General features: G+C 45.3%; 2 protein-coding genes across 2 annotated transcripts in view; both read right to left on the reverse strand.

Moving 5' to 3' along the window:
* The window catches only part of nr6a1a (nuclear receptor subfamily 6, group A, member 1a), a gene marked incomplete at both ends in the record, with an annotated part of 136,491 nt that overhangs the window by 68,201 nt on the left and 45,414 nt on the right, over nucleotides 1-22,876 (reverse strand).
* Nucleotides 4,273-5,755, reverse strand: LOC310872811 (ATP-dependent DNA helicase PIF1-like). Its single transcript, XM_083784962.1, has 2 exons — nucleotides 5,675-5,755; nucleotides 4,273-5,458 (listed from the first exon to the last, which is right to left on the reverse strand). The coding sequence occupies exons 1-2, from the start codon at nucleotides 5,751-5,753 to the stop codon at nucleotides 4,461-4,463; spliced, it is 1,077 nt and encodes a 358-aa protein (XP_083641088.1). The 5' UTR covers nucleotides 5,754-5,755; the 3' UTR covers nucleotides 4,273-4,460.

Genomic DNA, 22,876 nt, shown 5'->3' on the forward strand with positions numbered 1-22,876 from the left:
TTTTCTCTCAGTGTGGCATGGGGGGGGGAGGGGGGGGGGGGTTATGCTGCAGTCCCTGAGAATCTCTGCAACAGCAATACCGCGTGTATTTCTGTGGAACCCGTCCCCCCCCCCCCCCCCACCCTTACGTAAAAGCCCTACTTAACCAATTCTGACCGGGCACCCATTTTGGTGTCAGCATCATGTTATGCTTTAGCTATTTAAAAATATCAGATCTACAAGCTCATATACGAGCTTGTAGGTCTGCTATTTTTTGAAAAATCGAAGAGCGAGCGACTGACATTTTTAGAATCTGATCTCAGGTCAGAATGGGTTATAATCAGACCAGTGTGTGTCCGGCGGAAACCTCGTATGAATCTGATCTCAGGTCAGAATGGGTTAACTGCTTTTCTTTTGCACACTAAACAACCACGTATACAAACAAACAAACAAACAAACAACGGTACATACACGCACACCAAAGGAAATGGAGCTGTAAAATGACAGCAGCAGCAGCACAGTGACCTAGATTCTCCTACACGGCCTGGAACGGAACAGGCATGACTCCCCCGGAAAAGGAGCTGTGGGCACAACAACCTGGCTCAGTGCATTTAGCCATCGGGCCAGTGCGCTTCGGCGAGCACCAACCGTCCCAGTGCATGATGGGCATTCTGGGACGGGTTCTGCACACAGGAATTTAAGGGTACTGTGGTGTTACCCATCAGAACTCTCTGGTAAATCCTGTGATGCAGGCCCAGTATAGGGTCCTGGGACGCCCAGATGGTCTTTGGTGTTCCAGGGAGTACCGCAGCAGCAAAAAGTTTAATTTCACCATTAGGTATTCAGATCCTGTTTAGCCACTTAAAGGACCACTTCACCACTTTTCAACCTATCTTCATATAATGGGTCCTCACTAATATAATCATGAAAAAATGGTGCAATTCTTTTTCTACTCGGTCTGTGTCTCATAGGAGGACTGTGGGCAGTTCAGAAACTGTCTTCCAGTGACATCATCGATGGGGAATACAAGCTAATAAAAACTGCAGGCTTTCTAGTCCTGAAAAGTTGCAATGCGAAAATGGAAGCCATCGTTCTCAGGATAATGAAAATCTAAATATCTTTGTAAAAAATCTTGTTTAAAAAAAATATTGCCTAATGATGATGTCACTGGAAGACGGTTTCTAAACTGCCCACAGCCGTCCTATGAGACACAGACTGAGTAGAAAAAGATTGTGACATTTTTTTATGATTATTAGTGAGGACCTATTATATGAAGATAGGTTGAAAAGTGGTGAAGTGGTCCCTTACTCACCCAGTATTGTAGAATTATTCATCTAACCAAAAGCATCATTTTAAGGGGTCTATCCATCCATCCATCCTCAACCGCTTATCCGTAGTCGGGTGGCGAGGCCAACAGCTCCTCCCCGTGGGACGTGCATGGAGGGCCTCCCTAGGGAGACGCTCCAGAGGCATCCCAACCACCTACGCTGGCTCCTTTCCAGGTGGAAAGCTGGTTCTTGGCACAAAATATTTTCAAATGGTGGTCCATGGCCGAATACAGATCAATTAGGGGTCCTTGGCATAACATTTCTATACCACATAGAACCTTGGTGCTACTCCTCCCGCCCAAAACTCCCAGCCCATAGGTTTACGCCATCTGCAGCAGACATGTTTGGTAGGCGAGTTTCAACCTTGTTTCACATGGTGATTTCATCTGTGTTTCTTCAGAATTTAAGTCACTCACAGTGACAGTTCAATGTGCAGTGGCACTCTACCTTGCAATGATTTGTCAGCTGGCATATTATCCCTAGGGCAGATATGGCAGCTGACCATTCAGGGCCATTCAGGTCAACTCTCAAAGGTTGAAAAACATGCTTCTATTATTTTTGTTTTCATTATGAAATAATAAAAACAAAATATGAACAGAAAGTGCAATTCAGGCTGTTGGTGAAATCTCAGGTGAAGTCATGAGTACAGACTCAGTGAGCACAGTCTCGCGATGGAGAAAGGCCGTCATAGGCAGACCTGTATCCCGAGAGAAGACAGACTATGCACCCACTGCACACTAAATGAAGTGGAAACCGAGCTACACTTCCTAACCATCTGTCCATTGTACCAAGACATCAGAGACACATACTGTCTGTCCATTGTACCAAGACATCAGAGACACATACTTCCCACAGATTACAACCACACACGGAGATTTTGAAAACATGACCAATGACAAAAAACTCCCATATCTGCTGGGCGAAGTACAACAATGTGCAAACACAGCAGCAAGATTTGTGAGCTGCTGTGATAGGAGAAGGATATCAAATGGAACACAACCACCGTAAAGACTAATCATTGTGTATATTCCTGCACTATACCTGCATCGAGTGATCTTGGTACATAGAAGTTGATCTATTGAAGAATCTGACAAAGTACATCATTTTTGTTTTGATTGTATTGCTGTATTGTTGTACTGTTCTTTCTGCTTTGGCAATGTATACGTATGTTTTCTCATGCCAATAAAGCCCTTTGAATTGAATTGAGTAAGGGATTAGACAACCTGTTTTTGAAATTGTTAGTCATTTAACTGTCATTTATTCTGACCTGAGATCAGATTCATACGAGGTTTCCACTGGACACACACTGGTCTGATTAACCCATTCTGACCTGAGATCAGATTCTAAAAAATGTCAGTCGTTCTTCGATTTTTCTAAAATAGCAGACCTACAAGCTCGTAGCACGCCACTCGGTGGCGCGCTATGAGCTTGTAGATCTGCTATTTTTCAATAGCTAAAGCATAACATGATGCTAACACCAAAATGGGTTCCCGGTCAGAATGGGTTAAACAATTTAGCTTCTGCATGGATATTGTTTCTATTGTTCTCTCTTAATGTTGTTATCATTACTACTACTCTGTACTTTGTCTGTTTGTACTTCCCAAGGGAATTAAAAAAAAAAGCTAATTCCAATTTAAATCTGAAAGAAACAAGACCTAGCAGATCTACAAGTTCATAACGCTGCACAGAGTGTCGCGCTATGAACTTGTAGGTCTGCTATATGTCAGATAAGGTCCTGGCTTTGCTGTCCAACCTTGAACCTCATAGTAACTAAGTTTATGCGTTTGCCATGTGGGTGTGGGGGGGGAAATATATGTGAATAATTGCTTTGAAAATACTATGTTGGGCCCAGGCCGTAGCGTAACGGTCTGGGCACCGGACTGGTGATCCAGTCGCGGTGTGCCGCGGGTTCGACTCCCGGACCCGACACGGCCTTTACCGCATGTCATCCCCCCATCTCTCTCCCGTTTCCTGTCAGCCTACTTTCTATCCCTTAAAAAATCAATAAAGGCGTAAGCCGCAAAATAATATCTTAAAAAAAGAAAAGAAAATACTATGTTGTAAAGAAAAATCAATAAACGTTAAAAGAATTAAAGGACAACTTTAGTTTTTTTCAACCAAGGTTCATGTTGTAGGTTGTTATTAGAGAAACTAAAAGGTGAGTGTTAATTTTCTTTCATTTGCTGCTTTCTTTCGTTTTTGGAATTTTAGCAGTTTTTGACAGGGGGGCGGGGGCATTCGAGCATGGGGCTAAATATGTATTTTTTTACAAAATATTATGGCGATTTATTATTTTACTAGTCCTTACCCGTTCTGAATATATGAACAGCAAATGATGTTCAGTGTGGGTAATGTGATAGGGGGGGGGCGGTTGTTTACAGATGGTGTTGTGAAGTTGGGTTGGGCACAAAAGTAACGCAAATTAATTAAATTAAGATGAATGTTACTTTATTGTATGCTGGTACACCATATCTGCTACCTTCAGGAAGGAGATAACATTTTCTTCGTGGCATGTTTGTTGTATGTAATATCTGACCATATGTAACGGTCAGATATCGCTATCACTGCTACGAATTATTTATATCACGGGTTGTGAATGATCTCCTCTTAGGATACGATTGATAAAGGGAATGTAATGAAAATAGCCTAAATAAGCAAGCAGAAAACAGTCAGAAACAAAACTCACGTTAACCTTTTATCTCAAGTCAAATGAAGGAATCGACAGTATTTGTATAAATGCATGGTAGGGAAATGTTTTCATGGCTAGGACTGTAAAATGTACACTTATTAGCCCACAGACCCCCATTTGAAAAGTATGAAAGACCCCAGTTTGACATGCAGCATAGAAAGTATGGACTGTCGCACAGGTATTCCCAAATGTACAGTGTGGGTAATGTGATGTAATAGATCATATTATTGATATATGTATTTTGAGGAAGAATTGCTTTAATATAGACTTGTTCACTGGAAATGGAAAAACAGTACATCATAGTCATATATAGAACTGAAAGTGTCAAACAGTCATTGTCATGTTAGTAGTGTAGTAATTGCATTTATGTATGTATATACCGGTAGTTTCATGGGCAAATGTGGTTATTATGTATGTGGCTTGGCCCAGTGAAAGAGGAAATGTTCAGCAGTTCAGTTTGATGGTCAATGTGTTAATATTTCTTTGTATACAACATTGTTCATGTCGGTACGTTTGGTGTTGTCCTCCTCATTGATTAGCAAGATTCGGAGTTGCTGGGGGTTGCCAACTCTGCTTGCTGCCACATAGAGTTGTCCATGTGAAAAGAAGTCTTTCACAGAGTATACACCCACTCGTGACAGTGACTGACCTTGTGACTTGTTAACAGTCATGGCAAAGCAAGGGCGTACAGGAAACTGTTTGCGGGTGAGTGTGAAGGGGAACATATTCTCAGACGGTGAGAAAGGTATCCTAGGGATGAGTAGCTGGGCGCCGGCATGGACCCCAGTTACCAGCTCTGCTAGGAGAAGATGTGGGCGGACTTGCTTCAGGATGTAGCGTGAGCCATTGCAATGGCCATGTACTGTGTCAAAGTTTCGCAGTAGCATTATGATCATGCCGACCTTCAGTGACAGGCGATGTGGTGGCATGCCTGATGGACAAAGTGTGTTGAGGAATTCCACTGGGTACTGATGGTTGTCATGTTGTTCCACAGAATCCACACTGTGGAAGATGTGCTCCTGACCTGGGAATTTGTGGGCAATGTATTGATTGACTGTGTCCACTTCTGCATTGGTTGGGCAGAGGATTGCTCTCTCACAAAGCCACTGATGGTCGGTCATATTGTGTGCAAGGTTGTGAAATACCCAGTCGACCATTTCGTGCAGAGTTGATCCTGGCATGAGAAAGCGATCCATTATTGTGACTGTAAATTCTCCCTTATCCTGAATAGTGGGGATGTTCCCCTCGCCCAGATCAAGCAGAAACTGGTGGAACAAAGTGTCATCTTCCATGCTCCCTGCTGTTGCATGTGTTATGCGCATGTTGTTGGTGAGTTTCATGGTTTGAACATGGTTCCAGAGAGGGGAACTCTTCAGGCATCGTGAAATTATCTGAGGTCGTGTGCCATGGGGAACGACTGGTAGGATCTGGCGCCAGTCTCCACTGAAGATGGTGGTAATACCTGAGAGTGTAATAACAAAGTTGCTGCATTATAGACAATTATTATGGAAGTGATACTATATTGTGTTTCTTTTGTAGTTGTGTTTGTCTTGTAATGAAGATTGGCTGGCAAAGGTGTTGGCAGCTGTTATTGTTGTACATAAAAAGGCCACAATATAGTCATTCATGCCGTCAGAATGTACAGTAATAAAGTGTATACGTTTGAATGAAGTCTTACCTCCAAATGGTGAGTTAGGACAGTCCCTGAGTTTCCGGAATGTGCGGTCGGCAGCTTCAACAGCACGGCGATCCATCATGGACACCTCATCAATGACGAAGAGAGAGCACCGACGGATGAGCTCTGCTGTACTGGACGTAGTACCGATAGCACACATTGACTCCTCTGTGAGTACAATGGGACACTTGGTGCGGCTGTGAAAGGTGGTTCCTTTTGGAAGTAATGTTGCAGCAATTCCACTTGAGGCTGTTGCAAGGGCTACTTTTCCATCTGCACGCACAGATTTAAGGATGAAGGTAAGTGTGAAGGTCTTTCCAGTACCCCCACTTGCATCAAGTGCAATAAGCTTGCCACGGTTGTTCTGAACACTTTCCAGGACACAATCTGCAACTGCTCTCTGTTTGTCATTTAGAAGGTGTTGTGTTGCATCAATGTAACGCTGCAGCTCAGGAACATTGTGTTGTGTCTCATGTCGGATGTCATGGGGTTCGGTTTGTCGAATGAGATCACGATTTGGCTGAGGGAGATTGAAGTTGATAGTGAGGTCATATCCATATCGTTCAAGATGCTGCTGAATCTCCAAAAGTACCTGGTTGAGTATGTTGTCATTTGGTTCGGTAAGGCCTGCAGCATGTGTGAGGTCTTCTGAAATGGAATGGTTGTGTCTTTGCCAGAATTGAATGTGGTCTTTCCTTAGTACAAATATGAGTATGTGTGCGAAGATCTCACGTAGCTTAGGGCCAAATGCAACCAATGCTGCTTCTTCCATAACCATGTCTACTTCATGGTCATCCTCACAGATGCCTCGTGCAATGCAGGCAGCAGCGTATGTGTCATGCACAACTCCATTAACAGAGCGAAGGTCGTTGTAGCAGGTTGGACCTTGAACACGGTAGAGCAACATCCGCATGAAGTACAGGTCAGTGTTGTGAGGAGTAAAGGCAAGTACAGGAATGCGCCCAATTGTGTCAGCCAGTTGGTCTTGGTTATGACCACCACTCCTTCTCTGTTTCCTGCGCTTGAACGTCTTGTTGGTGAAGGAGAAATGCTTGAAGACGTCTGGGTAAGTGATGTGTCTCTTATCAGGATTATCTTGCATTGCTGTGAAGTAGGCTGTGAGAGTTGTACGCGGTGGTCCGGAATCAATGAGGGCCTGGGCATCTTCGTCATTGTTGAAGGTGATGAGTTGCTCTCCTTCCAAATGGATTGCCAATTGTTCAACAGGTGGATATTTCTTTTGGATAGGGAAGTCATAAATCCTCCAGAAAGCTTCAGAGGCAGTGATGTAGCGTGCCACCTCATATTGTGTGATTTCATCATAGCGATCAACACTGACCATGCATACGTCGGGACCTTTGTCAATGTATTTGTAGAGATACTTGACTGCAGTGACAGAGCACACGACCTCAACATTGATATGAGCCTCATATCTGAGAGATAGGTATGGGTTAAATGGAACAACCCACTGGTTGGTGATGAGGAATTGTATGCCACCCCTGCCAGTCTTCAAAAACGAACAGCCTGGTGCTCCATGTGTTTCTTCTCGACGCCTATATAAAGGGTAGGAGCTCTCAGACATGGCTGTGTCTGTCCTGTATTCTTTTGGGAATCCTTTTGTGCACTTGCCCTTGTCCATACAGGAAGAAGTCATGTTCAGTGCACCACATGGTCCATGTATCATGTTATTGGCGATCACACGATGCAGTGTAGGGTTAGTGGTGGCATCGGGGATTTCTGCGGATACAATGCGGTCAATGTCAGCAGGGACGCGAGGCTTGTCAGCAGGAAGCAGCGTGAACAGTGCATGTGCATGTGGGAGTCCGCGTTTTTGTGTTTCTTTGACTGTGACATATGCATCTACACGACCAAAGATTTGTTGGTTATATACGTCGTTGATCATCGCGTTCCACTTCATGTGGAAGACCCGTGCAATGATGTCAGGGCGGTCGTGAGGCTGTTGGCCTGGCAGAAGTGACTGGGTTATTTCCTTCCATTTTGGATTACAGGTCATAGTGATGAATAAATCCGGTTTTCCTTTTTCACGAACGATAGCCATTGCGTCTTGGAACTGGTGTGTATACCAACGTGGTGATCCGTAGAGAGTAGAGGGTAGTATTGTGATCCTTCCTGGAAGGATGGCTTCATCAGATGCAATGGCATCTTGTACACATTTGTACTTTTCTGCTTTGAGTGTCTTCTGATTTTTGCGCATGAATTTTAGTCTCTGGCCCTCAATTTTCACTTGCTGATCACATACAAACTGTTGGCTCAGTTTTCCTGTAAGAAAAATAGTAAATGTAAGACAATGTCATGTTGTAAATGCAGGGCTTAGGGTGGAGGCAAATGCAAAATATGTGGAATGAGGGTATGTGAATGGAGGTATTGTACTGCGTAGTTGTAAGTGTGGAATTAGGTACATTACATATATGTGTTATGTGAAGTACCTGCACGGAGGAACAAATTGAAGTGAGTTGCTGGGTCACGTAGTTGAAGATGGTAGCGATAGAAGTCTGTGGCAGTGATCCCCTGTCGACCACCAGGTAGTCGTTGATTGAGTGCGAGATGATAGCCATAGTTGCCTTCAGGGTAGAGCAGTACATAACTGAGGGGATCATAGAGTGGGTGAAGAGGGTGGATCCGCTTTGGCCCACCACTCCGAAGTTGTATCTGTACGTCGATGGGTCCAAACTGTTGGTTTTCTGTAGCTCCTGGAACAATGACAGCAATGTCTGTGCCACTTGGGAGGTTGACTGTACCTGTGTGGAGAGGGGGGAGGGTGTTGTGAAAATTGTCTCTGGAATGAGTATAGTAGCTGTAGTAATGTCTGTGAAAGGTTGTATTTGCGATATTGTGATCAAGGATGTGTAGTGTCATGTGGAGTGGTGTAGCGAATGTGAAAGTGTTGTGAGTTACAAACCTGGGTGGATGTTCCGTGGAGCGTTGGCACTGAGGTTGATGTACATCTCTGTAGCAGGATCTTTAGCAGCAAGTTCTGCAGCTGTTTTAAACTGTTGTATGAGAGGGTTACAGTTGTGCAAAGCTGCCTGTGCTTGTTCCAGTAGGTGTTCGTCGAGGTTTTGGTTCGAATGGTGTGCTCTGCGGTTGCGTAGTTCATGTTGTGGATCATGCACATAGATTTGTGCAAAACAGGGTATAGCAGAATCGGATTCAGGAAGTAGAGGGCCAATTGTATGATACATCTTGCCTTGAATACGCAGGGTTGGGTTGAAGCCAGGTTCTGGTTGGGGTTGTGTCATTCCAATGGAGGCCATAGCCAGAGCGTTGTTGTACCTTCTGGCATCTCGCACAAACTGTGGGTTTAGAAATAATTCTCTGATGGTCTGTGGAGGTTTGGGAGGGATTGAACCTGGTTTGGGGCTGTCAGGGTCGTAACGGAGATCGACACGACCATTGGAACAGCAGAATCCTGGTCTCTCCTCTTTCCAACAATATGCGCCACATGCTGAGCACTTGGAGCATTCGAAAAGGCTGACTGTGCCGAGTGTGTGTGTGGCATCATACAGAGTCTCATCAAAGTATTGCATGTCATCAGGACATGCTGTGCGACGTCCTTGTTGCGTTGTTTGAGCCAACCTCTGAGAGTACAGTGCTGCGCGTGCAGTAGCGTGTGCAGTAGTGTCAACACGCTGCCGGTGGTCATGTTGGGCAGGTGTTTCAGCTGCGCGGGCAGTAGCTTGTGCAGTAGTAGCAGCACGTCGACGGCGCTCATGTTGGGCAGGTGTTTCAGCTGCGCGGGCAGTAGCTTGTGCAGTAGTAGCAGCACGTCGACGGCGCTCATGTTGGCCAGGTGTTTCAGCTGCGCAGGCAGTAGCTTGTGCAGTAGTAGCAGCACGTCGACGGCGCTCATGTTGGGCAGGTGTTTCAGCTGCGCAGGCAGTAGCTTGTGCAGTAGTAGCAGCACGTCGACGGCGCTCATGTTGGGCAGGTGTTTCAGCTGCGCGGGCAGTAGCTTGTGCAGTATTAGCAGCACGTAGACGGCGCTCATGTTGGTCAGGTGTTTCAGCTGCGCGGGCAGTAGCTTGTGCAGTAGTAGCAGCACGTCGACGGCGCTCATGTTGGGCAGGTGTTTCAGCTGCGCGGGCAGTAGCTTGTGCAGTAGTAGCAGCACGTCGACGGCGCTCATGTTGGTCAGGTGTTTCAGCTGCGCGAGCAGTAGCTCTTGAAGTAGCTTCAGCATGTAGACGGCGGTGACGTTCGGCAGGTGTTTCTGCTGTGCGAGCTTGTTGTTGTGCGTTTGTCCTAGCACGCCTTTGCGTGTCAAGTGAAACAGTGTTTGGGGTTGTTGTGGGGTTCATTTTTTTCTTTTTCTTTTTTGTGCTGAACTTGGTTTTCCGCTTTGGTCTAGTTTGTGTATTTGGGGCACGGGGAGGAGCAGTAGCACTGGTGGTGGATGGGTTAGGGTCGCCTTTGAAGTCAGCAGGTTCTGAAATGTGTAGCATTCATGAGTTATTAATAGTGATGGAGAGAGTTGTGTGCATGATGACATATTTTATGGTTATGTTGTGAATGAGTTTAGTAGCAAAAATGCAGTACAGGGGATAAGAGGAGTAGTTACCTGTGGCCAGAGGCCTTTCCAATGAGGGGAAGTGTGTCGTTGTGTGGTGACTGTCCGCATGGTGCTGACCTGAGAAGGTAGGGATGAAATGTAAATATTGTGTTATGAGAAGTAATGAGAACATGTCATCTGTGGAAGGAAGGTAATGTGATACATGTAGTACGGTATATACAATTTGACTGGGAGAAGGAGAGTAGTTTCTGGGCAATGTGTGGGCAATGACACACACAAACACACACACAAACACACACACACACACAGCAGGGGAGTGGGGGAGGTGTGACACTGGTACACACACACACACACACACACACACACACACACACACACACACACACTATCTCGATCTTCCCTTACATTTCAATGTGCTGATAGTTGCACATGCAGTCACACACACACACACACACACACACATACAGCAGGGGAGTGGGGGAGGTGTGACACTGGTACACACACACACACACACACTATCTCGATCTTCCCTTACATTTCAATGTGCTGATAGTTGCACATGCAGTCACACACACACACACACACACACACACATACAGCAGGGGAGTGGGGGAGGTGTGACACTGGTACACACACACACACACACACTATCTCGATCTTCCCTTACATTTCAATTTGCTGATAGTTGCACATGCAGTCACACACATTGGCAATACATCACATAGATAGAAGTAGTCATCATCACATGTGTAAGCTAAGAACGTAACAGTGGTGCCTTGCTATGCCTTGAACTGAAGTCTATTTGCATATCAATTGTTCCACCCTCCACAGGCAGGAAGTCAATCTATGGCTGAGAAGACAGTGATTCCAAATTCTTTTGAGTGATATTTGATCTGATATTATCTTTAGGGTCTTAAAATAGACCACCTGGGGGTTTTGACCTTCCTGCTTAGCAGATAAGTGACACTATGCATTTTACGACACACACACACACAGGGACAAAGGTGAGTCCCACTTCAGCGACGTTTAACATATTTTGCCATTTTTATAAATTGCAGCATTTAACTCCAATTTCATTTTATATGGTTATACTGTGGTTATATTCATGTAGAAAACGAAGAAGAAATTATTATTATAACTAAAGGTAGCAAAATAAATTAAAATAAAATAAATAAATAAACATTCATACTACATATTATTTTGGCTATATGAAATCTATAATAATTCTGCCAGTTTTAACTGTTAATAAAGGAGGTAGGCTGTGAACAGCAGCACACATCATCATCATTAGCAGATGATGATGTTAGATTTAGAAAATAGGGTTGCTAGTATTTTCTGTTGCCCTGCAGTTGGCTTTGGCACTTCTTTTTCGGGGGGGGGGTGGGGGGGCGGCATGTTAATCTGTGATGGCACCGGTCCACAACACACAACATACAACAGTGTCGGCGTTTGTTACACAATGTGTTTCCCATTAAATCGGGTATACTCCGTTTATGCTCAACAATGTTCCCGTCTTTCTGTCGGAGGCTGCAGCGCCGTGTAGAGGAGAGAGTTGCGACAACCCCGTTCACTGTTTATTCACGGAGCTTCATGGGTCACTGAACGGTATGTTGTCGTCACTCTCTCTCTCTAAACGGCTCTGGTCTACAGGCTGCGCTCGCAGCGCAGCGCTCCGCTCACTACTCAGCGCTCTCTCTGAGCAAGATGGTGGCGCCCGTCAGACTATGTTGTTACAAATAGTACAAAGATTCTTACGTGGATTTTATCGCACACACACACACACACACACGGGGTGGAGATTTTGTCATGCCTGCGGTCCTGAGTGGAATACGCTTTGCAGTTAATGTACACGGGTTGTTGTCGTCACTCTCTCTCTCTAAACGGCTCTGGTCTACAGGCTGCGCTCGCAGCGCTCCGCTCACTACTCAGCGCTCTCTCTGAGCAAGATGGTGGCGCCCGTCAGACTGTGTTATTGTTAATAGTACAAAGATTCTTACGTGGATTTTATCGCACACACACACACGGGGGGTGGGGATTTTGTCATGCCTGCGGTCCTGAGTGGAATACGCTTTGCAGTTAATGTACACGGGTAGTGCGTGCGTGAAGTAAATTGTGAGGTAACTTGTTCGATACACAGGCATGCAAGCAAAGAAGCAACATGAGACGGAATGCTTACCTGTTGCGTTAGTGGTGGACTGGTTGTTGTTGGTACGGGCAGGAGCGCGAGTGAGACACTGACGCTTTGCATTGCAGCTTCCAGAAAGTGAAAGTGATGGTCGTTTTGTTCGTGGCATGTTGTTTGATGTATGTAGTAATTGTGTCGAATCGATGCGTAGGCTACTGTTACTAAGGTGGAGTGTTCGCCTCAACCCTCATTCGCCTGTCCATGCAAAGGACAGTAGCCAGATGGGGAGGGGCCTGAGGTGGTGTGTGTGGAGCAGATCAACACACACACACACACGCGGCGCCAAATTGTATAGGGCACTCTTTGTTGTGTTGCGGCGGTAGCTAGAGGAAGCATGCCAGTGGGGTAACGGTGAGAACGGTGGCCTGTGATGCAGGTGTCGCTAAGGGGCGGAGGTGTGTGAGGGTGCGAGGTTAATTCACTAATAAATTAATTAATAATCATTAATGTGTCAAATCGAAAAAAGGGCTCCGTCACGCCCTCCATATTCATATGGTCAATGCCTGTGTGAAAAGTGGGAGCGATTGGTGCAGGCAATGAGGAGATAATGAGGAGATAAAATGCGGTCGGACACACACACACTCACAGTCACACACACTCAGACATTCGGTGAATTATAGTTTGATTATATTCCTAATAAACCCCAAGAAATTACATCTGGCCACAAAAGATCACAGGATCTATTGAATGTGACAAACTGACATATTGAGCCTATATACACACAGTATAAGCCTTCCCCCAGTAGGCTACCTTCACATTCAGTAGATCATGTGATCTTCTGTGGCCAGATGTAATTTCCTGACGTTTATTAGGACTATAGTAAATAATAAATAAATAAATCACCATCAAATTTGGTAAAAAAAATACATATTTAGCCCCATGCTCGAATGCCCCCGCCCCCCCCTGTCAAAAAGAGCTAAAATCCCTAAAACGAAAGAAAGCAGCAAATGAAAAAAAAATAACACTCACCTTTTAGTTTCTCTAATAAGAACCTAAAACATGAACCTTGGTTGAAAAAAACTAAAGTTGTCCTTTAAGAAATATGTTTTGTTTTATACGAGTGCAGTTTGTGAAGGAAGCTGTATGACTCACAAAGTTCAATGGCAAAGTCACACTATAGACAGGCTGGATGCTTTAATGTGTGCATGTCCTCCTTTGGGCCAAATGGAAATAGCGATCATTATATACTGCACATACTTCACCAAACAAAAAGTACAATGCCGTTCACATGTAGAGATGTTCCATTATGTCCCAACCTTCACACTCTTTCACTTTCCCTTCATATAATCAGGCACTTCAGGCTGAAGCTGCGTCTGGGGGAGGTGCAGCCGTAACATGATGTCATGTCATGTATGTAGCGCCAAGAGCTATGATTGGTCTACTTTTGAGGGGGGGGGGGTGTATATACAGACAAAACCCGTTCTAGACAGCTTGGCCTACAGCCACAAAAACATGCTAAAACGTAATCATTTTAATCACCATTTCTTTAACCCGTTTAGGCCTGACATCGAAATAAAAAAAGCCTTCTAAATCCTGACAGTTTTCTGAAATACCTCATGTTTCTAATATAGGCCTATATCACTCAATATTTCATGTCAAGGACCCCAAAAATGATATGTAATTGGCCACCGAGACCCCCCATCTGAAAATATGTTGTTCCAGGGACCTCTCCAGAAGCAAAGATTTGAGTTAAAAACGTTCGTTCTGAAAGAATATATTCCAAATTTGAGGCACATTTTCACGATTTTTCAAAAAATAGCAGACCTACAAGCTCGTAGCGCGCCACTCGGTGGCGCGCTACGAGCTTGTAGATCTGCTATTTTTCAATTGCTAAATTATAACCTAATGTTTAAAACACCAAAAGGGGTGCCCGGCCCGCCCAGAATGGGTTAAGTGGATTCTGTTGAAACGGTCACAGAGATTTATTGTCAAGATCACAAACGGAGCCTGCTGTTAAGATTCACACGACCAGCGTAACGGCAAAGAGGGGAATTAAGGCACGCGAAAGCGCCCACAGGTAAAAGAATAAAAAGTTGTGCATTCGATTCGTGTTCAGTCTGTTGGCGGAGGAGGCGAGGGCAGGTCGAGGACAGGCCTGTCATCATCGGCACAGCTGCAAGCCAATCTGCAACTATCACCCTCCGCTGCGCACGCACACACACACACGCACACACACACACACACACACACACACAGTTCCATCCCCCAGGTTATCTGTACACGTGGAGAAAGGTTATGGACGGAGATGCTATCGCAGACTAGTGCATTAGCACAACAAAGAGACATTTTAGGCAGAAAGGCCCGCCAGGATAATTAGCTGTTCCACCTTCCTTACCAAGATGCCATGTTCGATAACGGCACACGACATGCTAATGCCAAGACGCAGTGGTTGAGAGAGAGGTTGGGGCGGAGAACGGCGTTCCACCACCCGTGGGCCATAAGATACCACCGCCGTGAAATTGTAGCTTTCATCGACATCCGATATGGTGATATAAACTCATACGTCGCTGTTGTAGGGTGCACGCATAGAGTATTAAAAGGATAGAGACTAAACTGGCGCGAAGCTCCGCCCCCTCCGCTATTCATGTCAGTGGAAGTTGCTCAGTGGCGTTTTGAAGCACCCGGAAGGCTGCCGGAAGTGCCGTCTATTTCCGCATTTTTTCGCTGATTCAGCATTTGGGCACCACATTTTGGTGCCCAAATGCGGAAGTGCAGCTGGGCTTTAACATTGGGCGATCGGTTGAAGTGCAGCTGGGCTTTAACATTGGGCGCTCGGTTGAAGTGCAGCTGGGCTTTAACATTGAGCGCCCGGTTGGGTTGAAGTGCAGCTGGGCTTTAACATTGAGCGCCCGGTTGGGTTGAAGTGCAGCTGGGCTTTAACATTGAGTGCTCGGTTGGGTTGAAGTGCAGCTGGGCTTTAACATTGGGCGCTCGGTTGAAGTGCAGCTGGGCTTTAACATTGGGCGCTCGGTTGAAGTGCAGCTGGGCTTTAACATTGGGCGCTCGGTTGCACGGGGTTTCCTCGTCAAGAATCCACGGGTCCGCCTGCAGTCCTTCCTCTTACCACTAGGGCCCAGCGCTTCAACGTTGGAGTGCCTCACTGGCCCCTTGGGGTGCACGGCCCCGGTAGACAAACACAACTGTCCTTCCTGAACCAAATAACATAAATATGCCAACTACTGTTCTTCTCCTCAATACCATAATGTTCTAATTATAAGCCGTAACGTACGTCAAAGGGAGTCACAGCATCTTGCAGTAGGCTAATGCGTGATCTGCATCATGCGCTACTGCAGGATCTCAACATACATTTGTGACATAGATTTGACTGAGAGCCTGCCATCGCGCAAATTCCAGCTTTTCACCAGAAATGAGTGTCAGAGCTGAAATCGACATGTAAATATGAAATAAATGCTTAAACATGTAGCTATAGGTGTAATGTTAGAGACCACAGAAGACATGTAAATATGAAATAAATGCTTAAACATGTAGCTATAGGTGTAATGTTAGAGACCACAGAAGACATGTAAATATGAAATAAATGCTTAAACATGTAGCTATAGGTGTAATGTTGGAGACCAAAGAAGACATGTAAATATGAAATAAATGCTTAAACATGTAGCTATAGGTGTAACGTTAGAGACCACAGAAGTGAACCTTTCAAGCCTGTTTTCTCCAAGATGTTACTCTATAAGCCATATCTCTGCACAACACTGCACAAACAATAAGTCAATTTGAAGCTATGCTTCCCTGCTTTCATATGACATGAAAAAATCGAAAGTTCAAAAAAAAAATCCAATGGCAGTCCCTCAGTCAAAATGTGGTCACGTTGACCAAAGTGCCATTTCTCTACACACCACTATCCATAATACAAAAACTCCCATTGTAAGACATTCCATTTCCATCCACTTCCTCCCCGTCCGCCTTCCCCCTCTCTCACATGTACAGTACATTCATCATCAAACCGTACATGTTCGCATCCAGAGTGACTCCCCATGAATGGATGCATGTTCGCATCCAGAGTGACTCCCCATGAATGCCACATCAGACCGCGGTTAAATCGTTAAGATTCTCTGGCATTAACACGCAACTTTGTGAGGAATGCAAACATGTCACGGCCGGCCACGGCGAGCCTGACGATCAATGACATTAAATATCCTTTTGCGACTCTGCCGTGATTAGCCCATTCTGAACGGGGAACCCATTTTGGTGTTATATAGCATCATATCGTGCTTTAGCTATTTGAAAAATAGCAGATCTACAAGCTCATATCGCGCCACCGAGTGGCGCGATACGAGCTTGTAGGTCTGCTATTTTTGAAAAAAAATCGAACAACGACTGACATAGAAACATATAGCTTTATCAGAAAACTGTCAGGATGTAGAAGACGTTTATAGAATCTGATCTCAGGTCAGAATAGGTTAAGAAAGGAAAGCAAAGTGAAAAGGAAGACAACACTTCCACTTCCAAAAGGAAACTCTCTACAAGCAAACCCGGAGGGGTATGAGGGGGGAGAGAGAGAGGGGAGGGGGGGGTTGGGGGGGGGGGGGGGGGCTGAGCATTTCTTTTCTCAAAAGTAATTATTTTGTTTATTTTGTTTTGTTTTTTTCTTCCTGGTTATATGACGCAGATAAGTGGTATATAGCAGATTCTGCTTCACTGTCTCCGACATATAGTTTTAGATCTCATACTGTATTTAACACCGCCGTCTTTCATCTAATTGGGAGGCGATTTCGTGCAGACACAGTACTTTCCACAACAAAAGGCTTGTGTCCCCGTGTGGCGAGGGCGGGCGGGCGGGCGGCGCGCAGCAGAGCTGGAGCGATGTTATCCAGGTCACAGTGATCTAATCAGGTGTGAATGAAAGCACTTGGCAGCGCTCCCGGCCTGCGCTCCATCGTCGTCATCGACATCAGCAGTGAGGGGAAGGGGGGGGGGGGGGGGGGAGTGGGGGAGGAAGAGTGGAAGACAGAGAGCGTGCGTATACATGTGCGCGCACGTAAACAGTAGACACATTACATGATGAGCACAAAGGAGGAGGAGGAGGAGGAGAGGATGGGGGAGTCAGAGGAGCATCACATCAGAACCTGATTATTATGACTCTAGTAAAGGGGGGGGGGGGGGGGGGCTGTGGCTATCGAGCATTGGTGGAAGTAAAAGTATCAATACTCCAATATACAGTAGAAGTATACTCAGTTACAAGTAAAAGTTCAGGAATAAAAAATGGACTTGAGTAACCTCCCGTTACCACAGGCGGCGATCTGTGGCCAGTGCCAGCAGAATACGACGAAAAATCCAGAGAAGAAGAGAGGAAGAGCCGTCACCCGGCCGCATGAGCCGGAAGTAATAATCGGCCACTTTGGAGCCAGTTTTCCATCGATAGAACCATTGATATGGCTATATGCACCAGGAGCTCAAATTAAGGTTTTATTAGGCTCACAACATCGTACTTTCTGAGCCCTAAAGCCACTAAATACCACTTTGAGTTGTGGGATTTCGGCTGTTTCTACCATGGAAGCTATAGCGATGGCTAGCGACGGAAGCTAAAATCCGTAAAAAAAATATCATTATTAATTCTGTTTTTTTTAATCAAAGCTCATGTTCTCGTGAATAGCAAAGGAGGGTTGAGTAGCTTTCCACGAGTACCAACAGTAGGAAGTATGCTCACTATGCAGAATGTCCCATTTCAAGTTTTCAAATGTATTAATAATATTTAGAAAATAGCCAATCTACCAGCTCACAATCCATCGCATCGCGACGCATTGTGAGCTTGTAGATCGGCCATTTTCAAATGGCCAAAATGCATATAGGGCATTTAAGTGGGTAATGTATATTTTGTAAAAAAAAAAAAAATCATAGTAGCCTAACTAGTAAGCAAGGTTTTTATTAGAAATGTAGTGGAGTAAAAGTACAATATTTGCATCTGAGATGTAGTGGGAATAGAAGAAAAAGTATTGGAAATACTCAAGTAAAGTACAAATACCCCAACAATTTTACTTAAGTACAGTATTTAAGTAAATGCAATTAGTTACTTTCCACCAGTGCAATTGCGAGTTACGTCCAATTATTCTGTTCGTTTTCAGATTTCCGTTTCTTTGGATTAGACGGGTTTAATACAAGTTTAGTTTATCCACTCCTCTGACAATTTCTGTATAATGAAACTTAATTTGAATTTGTAAATTATTTTCTGGCATTGCCGGTTCCGTGTAAAGATAGTGGAATAAAAGTAATTACAAAGCAATAAAGCAATTTATACCCATATACTGTATGTAGTATTACAATGTACAATTCAACATACAATACAGTGTGTGTGTGTGTGTGTGTGTGTGTGTGTGTGTGTGTGTGTGTGTGTGTGTGTATATATATATAGATAGATATAGATATTCAAAAGGCATATTTCCCTATTATAATAAAATACAAATGTCAACAGTACAATAAAATGAAACAAAAACGTGTCAAATAAGTAAAAAAAAAACTAAGTATTTTACTCATTAGCCAGTTTATAAAGATGCATGTAAAAGTGTTTACACATGGGTAAAGATTACTGCCATGATACAGATATACTCCCTATACCGCCGTCTCATTTGAGAATCGATATATTTCAAGGTTGTCGCTTCCTCTGGAGAAGCGATTCGGTGATATAATCCTTTGACATACTGGGCAACCCCACCACTTTAAACCGGCTGGCTGGCTGCTGCTACACACTGGCCTGCATGGCTCTGAGGATGTTGATTTTTTTTTTCTTTCCCCTTTTTTTTTTTCATGAGCAGAGTCTGTCAGCCAAATGCTTTAGCCCCACCCAAAACGACAGCCATTCAATAGACAGTGCTTCTGCTTTCAATGGCCCCGGCTTGGGCCAATCAGAGCGCGCTAGCCTCTGGCTCTCTCAGGGCCCGAGCCAATGGCAGGGCATTCCTGCTCCACACATGACTCTTATGTGGTCCCGTCCGTCAACGGGCTCATATATAGTGCATGCAAGAAAATGTGGAGCAGTTCAATAACTTGTGTGTTTGCCGGGCTCTTTTGTGTGTGTGTGTGTGTGTGTGTGTGTGTGTGTGTGTGTGTGTGTGTGTGTGTGTGGAGGGGGTGTTTTGGGGGCTGTGTGTGTGTGTGTGTGTGTGTGCGCATGTACGAGAGTGCGCGATGTCTATCCGAGTGTGCGCGTGCGGGTGTTTATGTATAAGTGAGAAAAGGAAGGGGGAGAGAAGGAGCGGCAGAGCAGAAGAGGGAGGGTGAGAGGGGGCAGATAAAGAGAGAGAGAGAGAGAGAGAGAGAGAGAGAGAGAGAGACAGAGACGGAGAGCGAAAGAGAAAGATTTGTAAGGCACTTGTATTTGCAAAAACTACTGGCTGAGTTCCCATTGGAGGCAGTGAGGTGATCACACAGAGAGGCAGTCTGTTAAGAGTGTGTATCTGCAAGCGCGTCTGTGTGCATCTGGGGGAGAGAGAGAGGCAGACAGACAGACAGAGACTCGCCGAGAGACAGAGAAAGAAGCACAGTTGCACTCATTTGAGCAGCAACTTTTCAGCCTGTGTGTACTTGAGAGAAGTTACTCGCAAAAATATGGAAGCTTTTCTTTTTTTTTTTCCCTTTTTCATACCACCAATGTAGCACCCGTCTCCCCACAGATGGAAGAAGAAAAGAGTCCTAACTTTTGGCTCCGTGTTAGGTAAGTATCACTTCTTTGAACTCCCCGGCGTCTGTTCATTTACAATCTCAGTTGTGTAACACTTCACTTCTGGGCAAACTGTGCCAAGTATTCTGCTCACATTTGACTGTGTCTGTATGCTTCTCTTTTCATTATGCTCGTTGAGAGTCGATAAAGGCATTGACGATTTTAGACGAGCACATTTATTTGTCTTCATTACTATAAATGCTGATATTCCACCTGAATGAGGATTTAATGGAGGGAATTCTGACAGAAAATGGAAGTGAGTTTTTTGTAATATAACATCAATTGCAAAATACAGAGAACTGTGTCACTGGATGAAGTGCCTTTAGTTACAACATGGCACAAAGAACATTATTTTGCTGTGATAATGTGTGCAAGAATGTACGTGCTTGGTACAGTTTGTCTACGAGAGTAAGAAAGTGTGTATGTGTGTGTGTCAGACAGAGGCTCTGTGTGTGTGGGAGAGTTTTGGAAAACGATGCATGCGTGTGAGAGTGGGGGAAGAGACAGCGATTGTATGCATCGGACAAAGTGTGCAAAGTGTGAAAAAAGAAAAGAAAACTGCACCGGTCTGTGCCTTATCTGCATGTGGCTTCATGCTTTGCGTGTGTGCGCGAGCGAGGGAGCAAGCAAGAGAGAGAGAGAGAGAGAGAGAGAGAGAGAGAGAGAGAGAGAGAGAGTGTGTTTTTGTAAGGCTTCTCTGTGGGAATGCAGACTGCGGTAGCCAGTAGCAGTGTTTGACTAGGAGGAACTGCACCAGACAGTAGACAAAAGCGAGCTGGGCCGTCCAGACAGGGCAGGTCAACCATTAGACACTGGAGAGGAGGACGGGTCAGCCAGCTGCTGCTGGGGCTAGGCTGTTGGGGGGGGGGGAGGGGGGCGGACGGATGGGGCCGGCCCCCAGAGAGGTTAGGGGTGACCATGCTTCACTTCACGGCCGCTTCTCAGAGAGCACGCACCTCACCTTGCACCTCTTCCTCACCCTCGTCGGGGCTCGCTCTCACAATCACTTTGCTCTTCACACATCGCCGTCGGGGACAGAGGCGGTGAAAACAAGTTAAACTGTCCCCCCCCCCCCCAGAAAAGTTGTGGTGGGAAAACAGCAGCAGCCTAGGAAGTGTAACGCGACGCTAAATATAGACGGGGCAGAAGTGGAAGAGGAAGAAATAGGAGAGGACTGTAATTTTCACAGATTTTTCTTTTTTTTTTTCTCTCTCCCTGGCGGGGTTGTTGTGGATGTGTGGGGGTCAGTGGGTTTGGAATGTATTGAGTGACAGGAAATACTGGCGGTCCCTATCTTTTTTGTCCTGTCTGCTTTTGTCCAAAGCCTTAATCCACGACAAAAGCTGTCTGCGACAGGGACTAGCTACACAAAAAACATCACCGTATCACAAATGTTCCCACCATTGTAGTCCCAAAGAAACTAAACACACACTGTATGTATGTGTATGTATATGTACATATATATATTTTATATATATATATATATATACACACACATATACATTCATACACACACACAATATACATACATGTACAATTGTACATACATACATACACACACACACACACCCGACATAACAAAAGGATCATGATTACAGGAATAGCAAAAATGCTCCGAGCAAAAACAACAAAACAAATCAGGATTGGGAGCAGAATGCGGGCGATGACAACAACAACAAGAAAAGCATCCCTTTAGTCTAAAGCCTCTCTCCTCCTGCATGCACAGCTGCTGCTGTGGGCATCTGACAAACAAGTGTCATCACTTTAAATCTCTCTTCTCTCGCACTGGAAGAAAACAACCCTGGTTCTGGTCTGGAAAACATCAATATTATATATATATATATAAAAATATATATATATAAAATTTTAAAAAAGCGTGTGTCACGCGTGTGTCACATCCCACAGGACATGGTTCATGATTTGATTGAGGGGACATTTGGGGGGGGGGGGGGTCATGTTCAAAAGGTGCAGCACAAGTGCTCCACTGAAATGCCTTTACATGTAGAGTCTTGTTACGCCGATGCAAATCAGGCTCCAGTCACACCAAGGTCGACTAGAAAGCAACATCCTATACAACAACAATAACCGATGAACAACAACAACACGATCACAACGGTCTGCAAACCCCATACAGATTAAAGGCCCCACAGCCCATAAAACATATACGGACAATACCTCGACAAAAGTTTTGTTGCTCCCCCATGTTCAAACGAAATGTGCAAAGAAATGAAACAACAAGCAGTTATTAACTCATTATCCTCAGGCAATATTATTCCAACAGAATCTCTAATTCCACCCCTCCTCCCCGTCCATGCCCAAGGTGAGGTGAAATCCCAAATCACTTGTTGATCAGCAAAGGTACTCGAGGCAGTTTTTCGGGCCAAGCGGTTCACAGAGAGAGAGAGAGAGAGAGAGAGAGAGAGAGAGAGAAGAGCGCGCTTGTGCAAGCTGCCCTCTGGCCTCTGGGCCTGTGCTAGGGGGGGGGCTGGACTTTGGACCCAGGGCTAGAGCTCTAAGCCCCCCACTGCCGTGCTCCCCTCCCAGGCCGCCTAGTTGCGTACCTGGATTTGAATAGAAACCAGACAGCGATTCTGCCTCCCCCTCACCCTCCCCTGTCACCACTCCTGCGCCGACAATGAGGAATTTGTTAGCGCTCAGCCCGCGAGCCCTGAGGACACAAGCAACACAGCCTCCCAGTCCAGCCTCGCCCCGGCCCCCAGCCCCATAGCCTCCCAGTCCCAGGCCTCGCCCCGGCCCCAGCCCCCATAGCCTCCCCAGTCCCAGGCCTCGCCCGGCCCCAGCCCCATAGCCTCCCCA

Source organism: Protomyctophum parallelum (genome assembly GCF_964188405.1).
Source record: "Protomyctophum parallelum genome assembly, chromosome: 15".
NCBI classification, from domain to species: domain Eukaryota; kingdom Metazoa; phylum Chordata; class Actinopteri; order Myctophiformes; family Myctophidae; genus Protomyctophum; species Protomyctophum parallelum.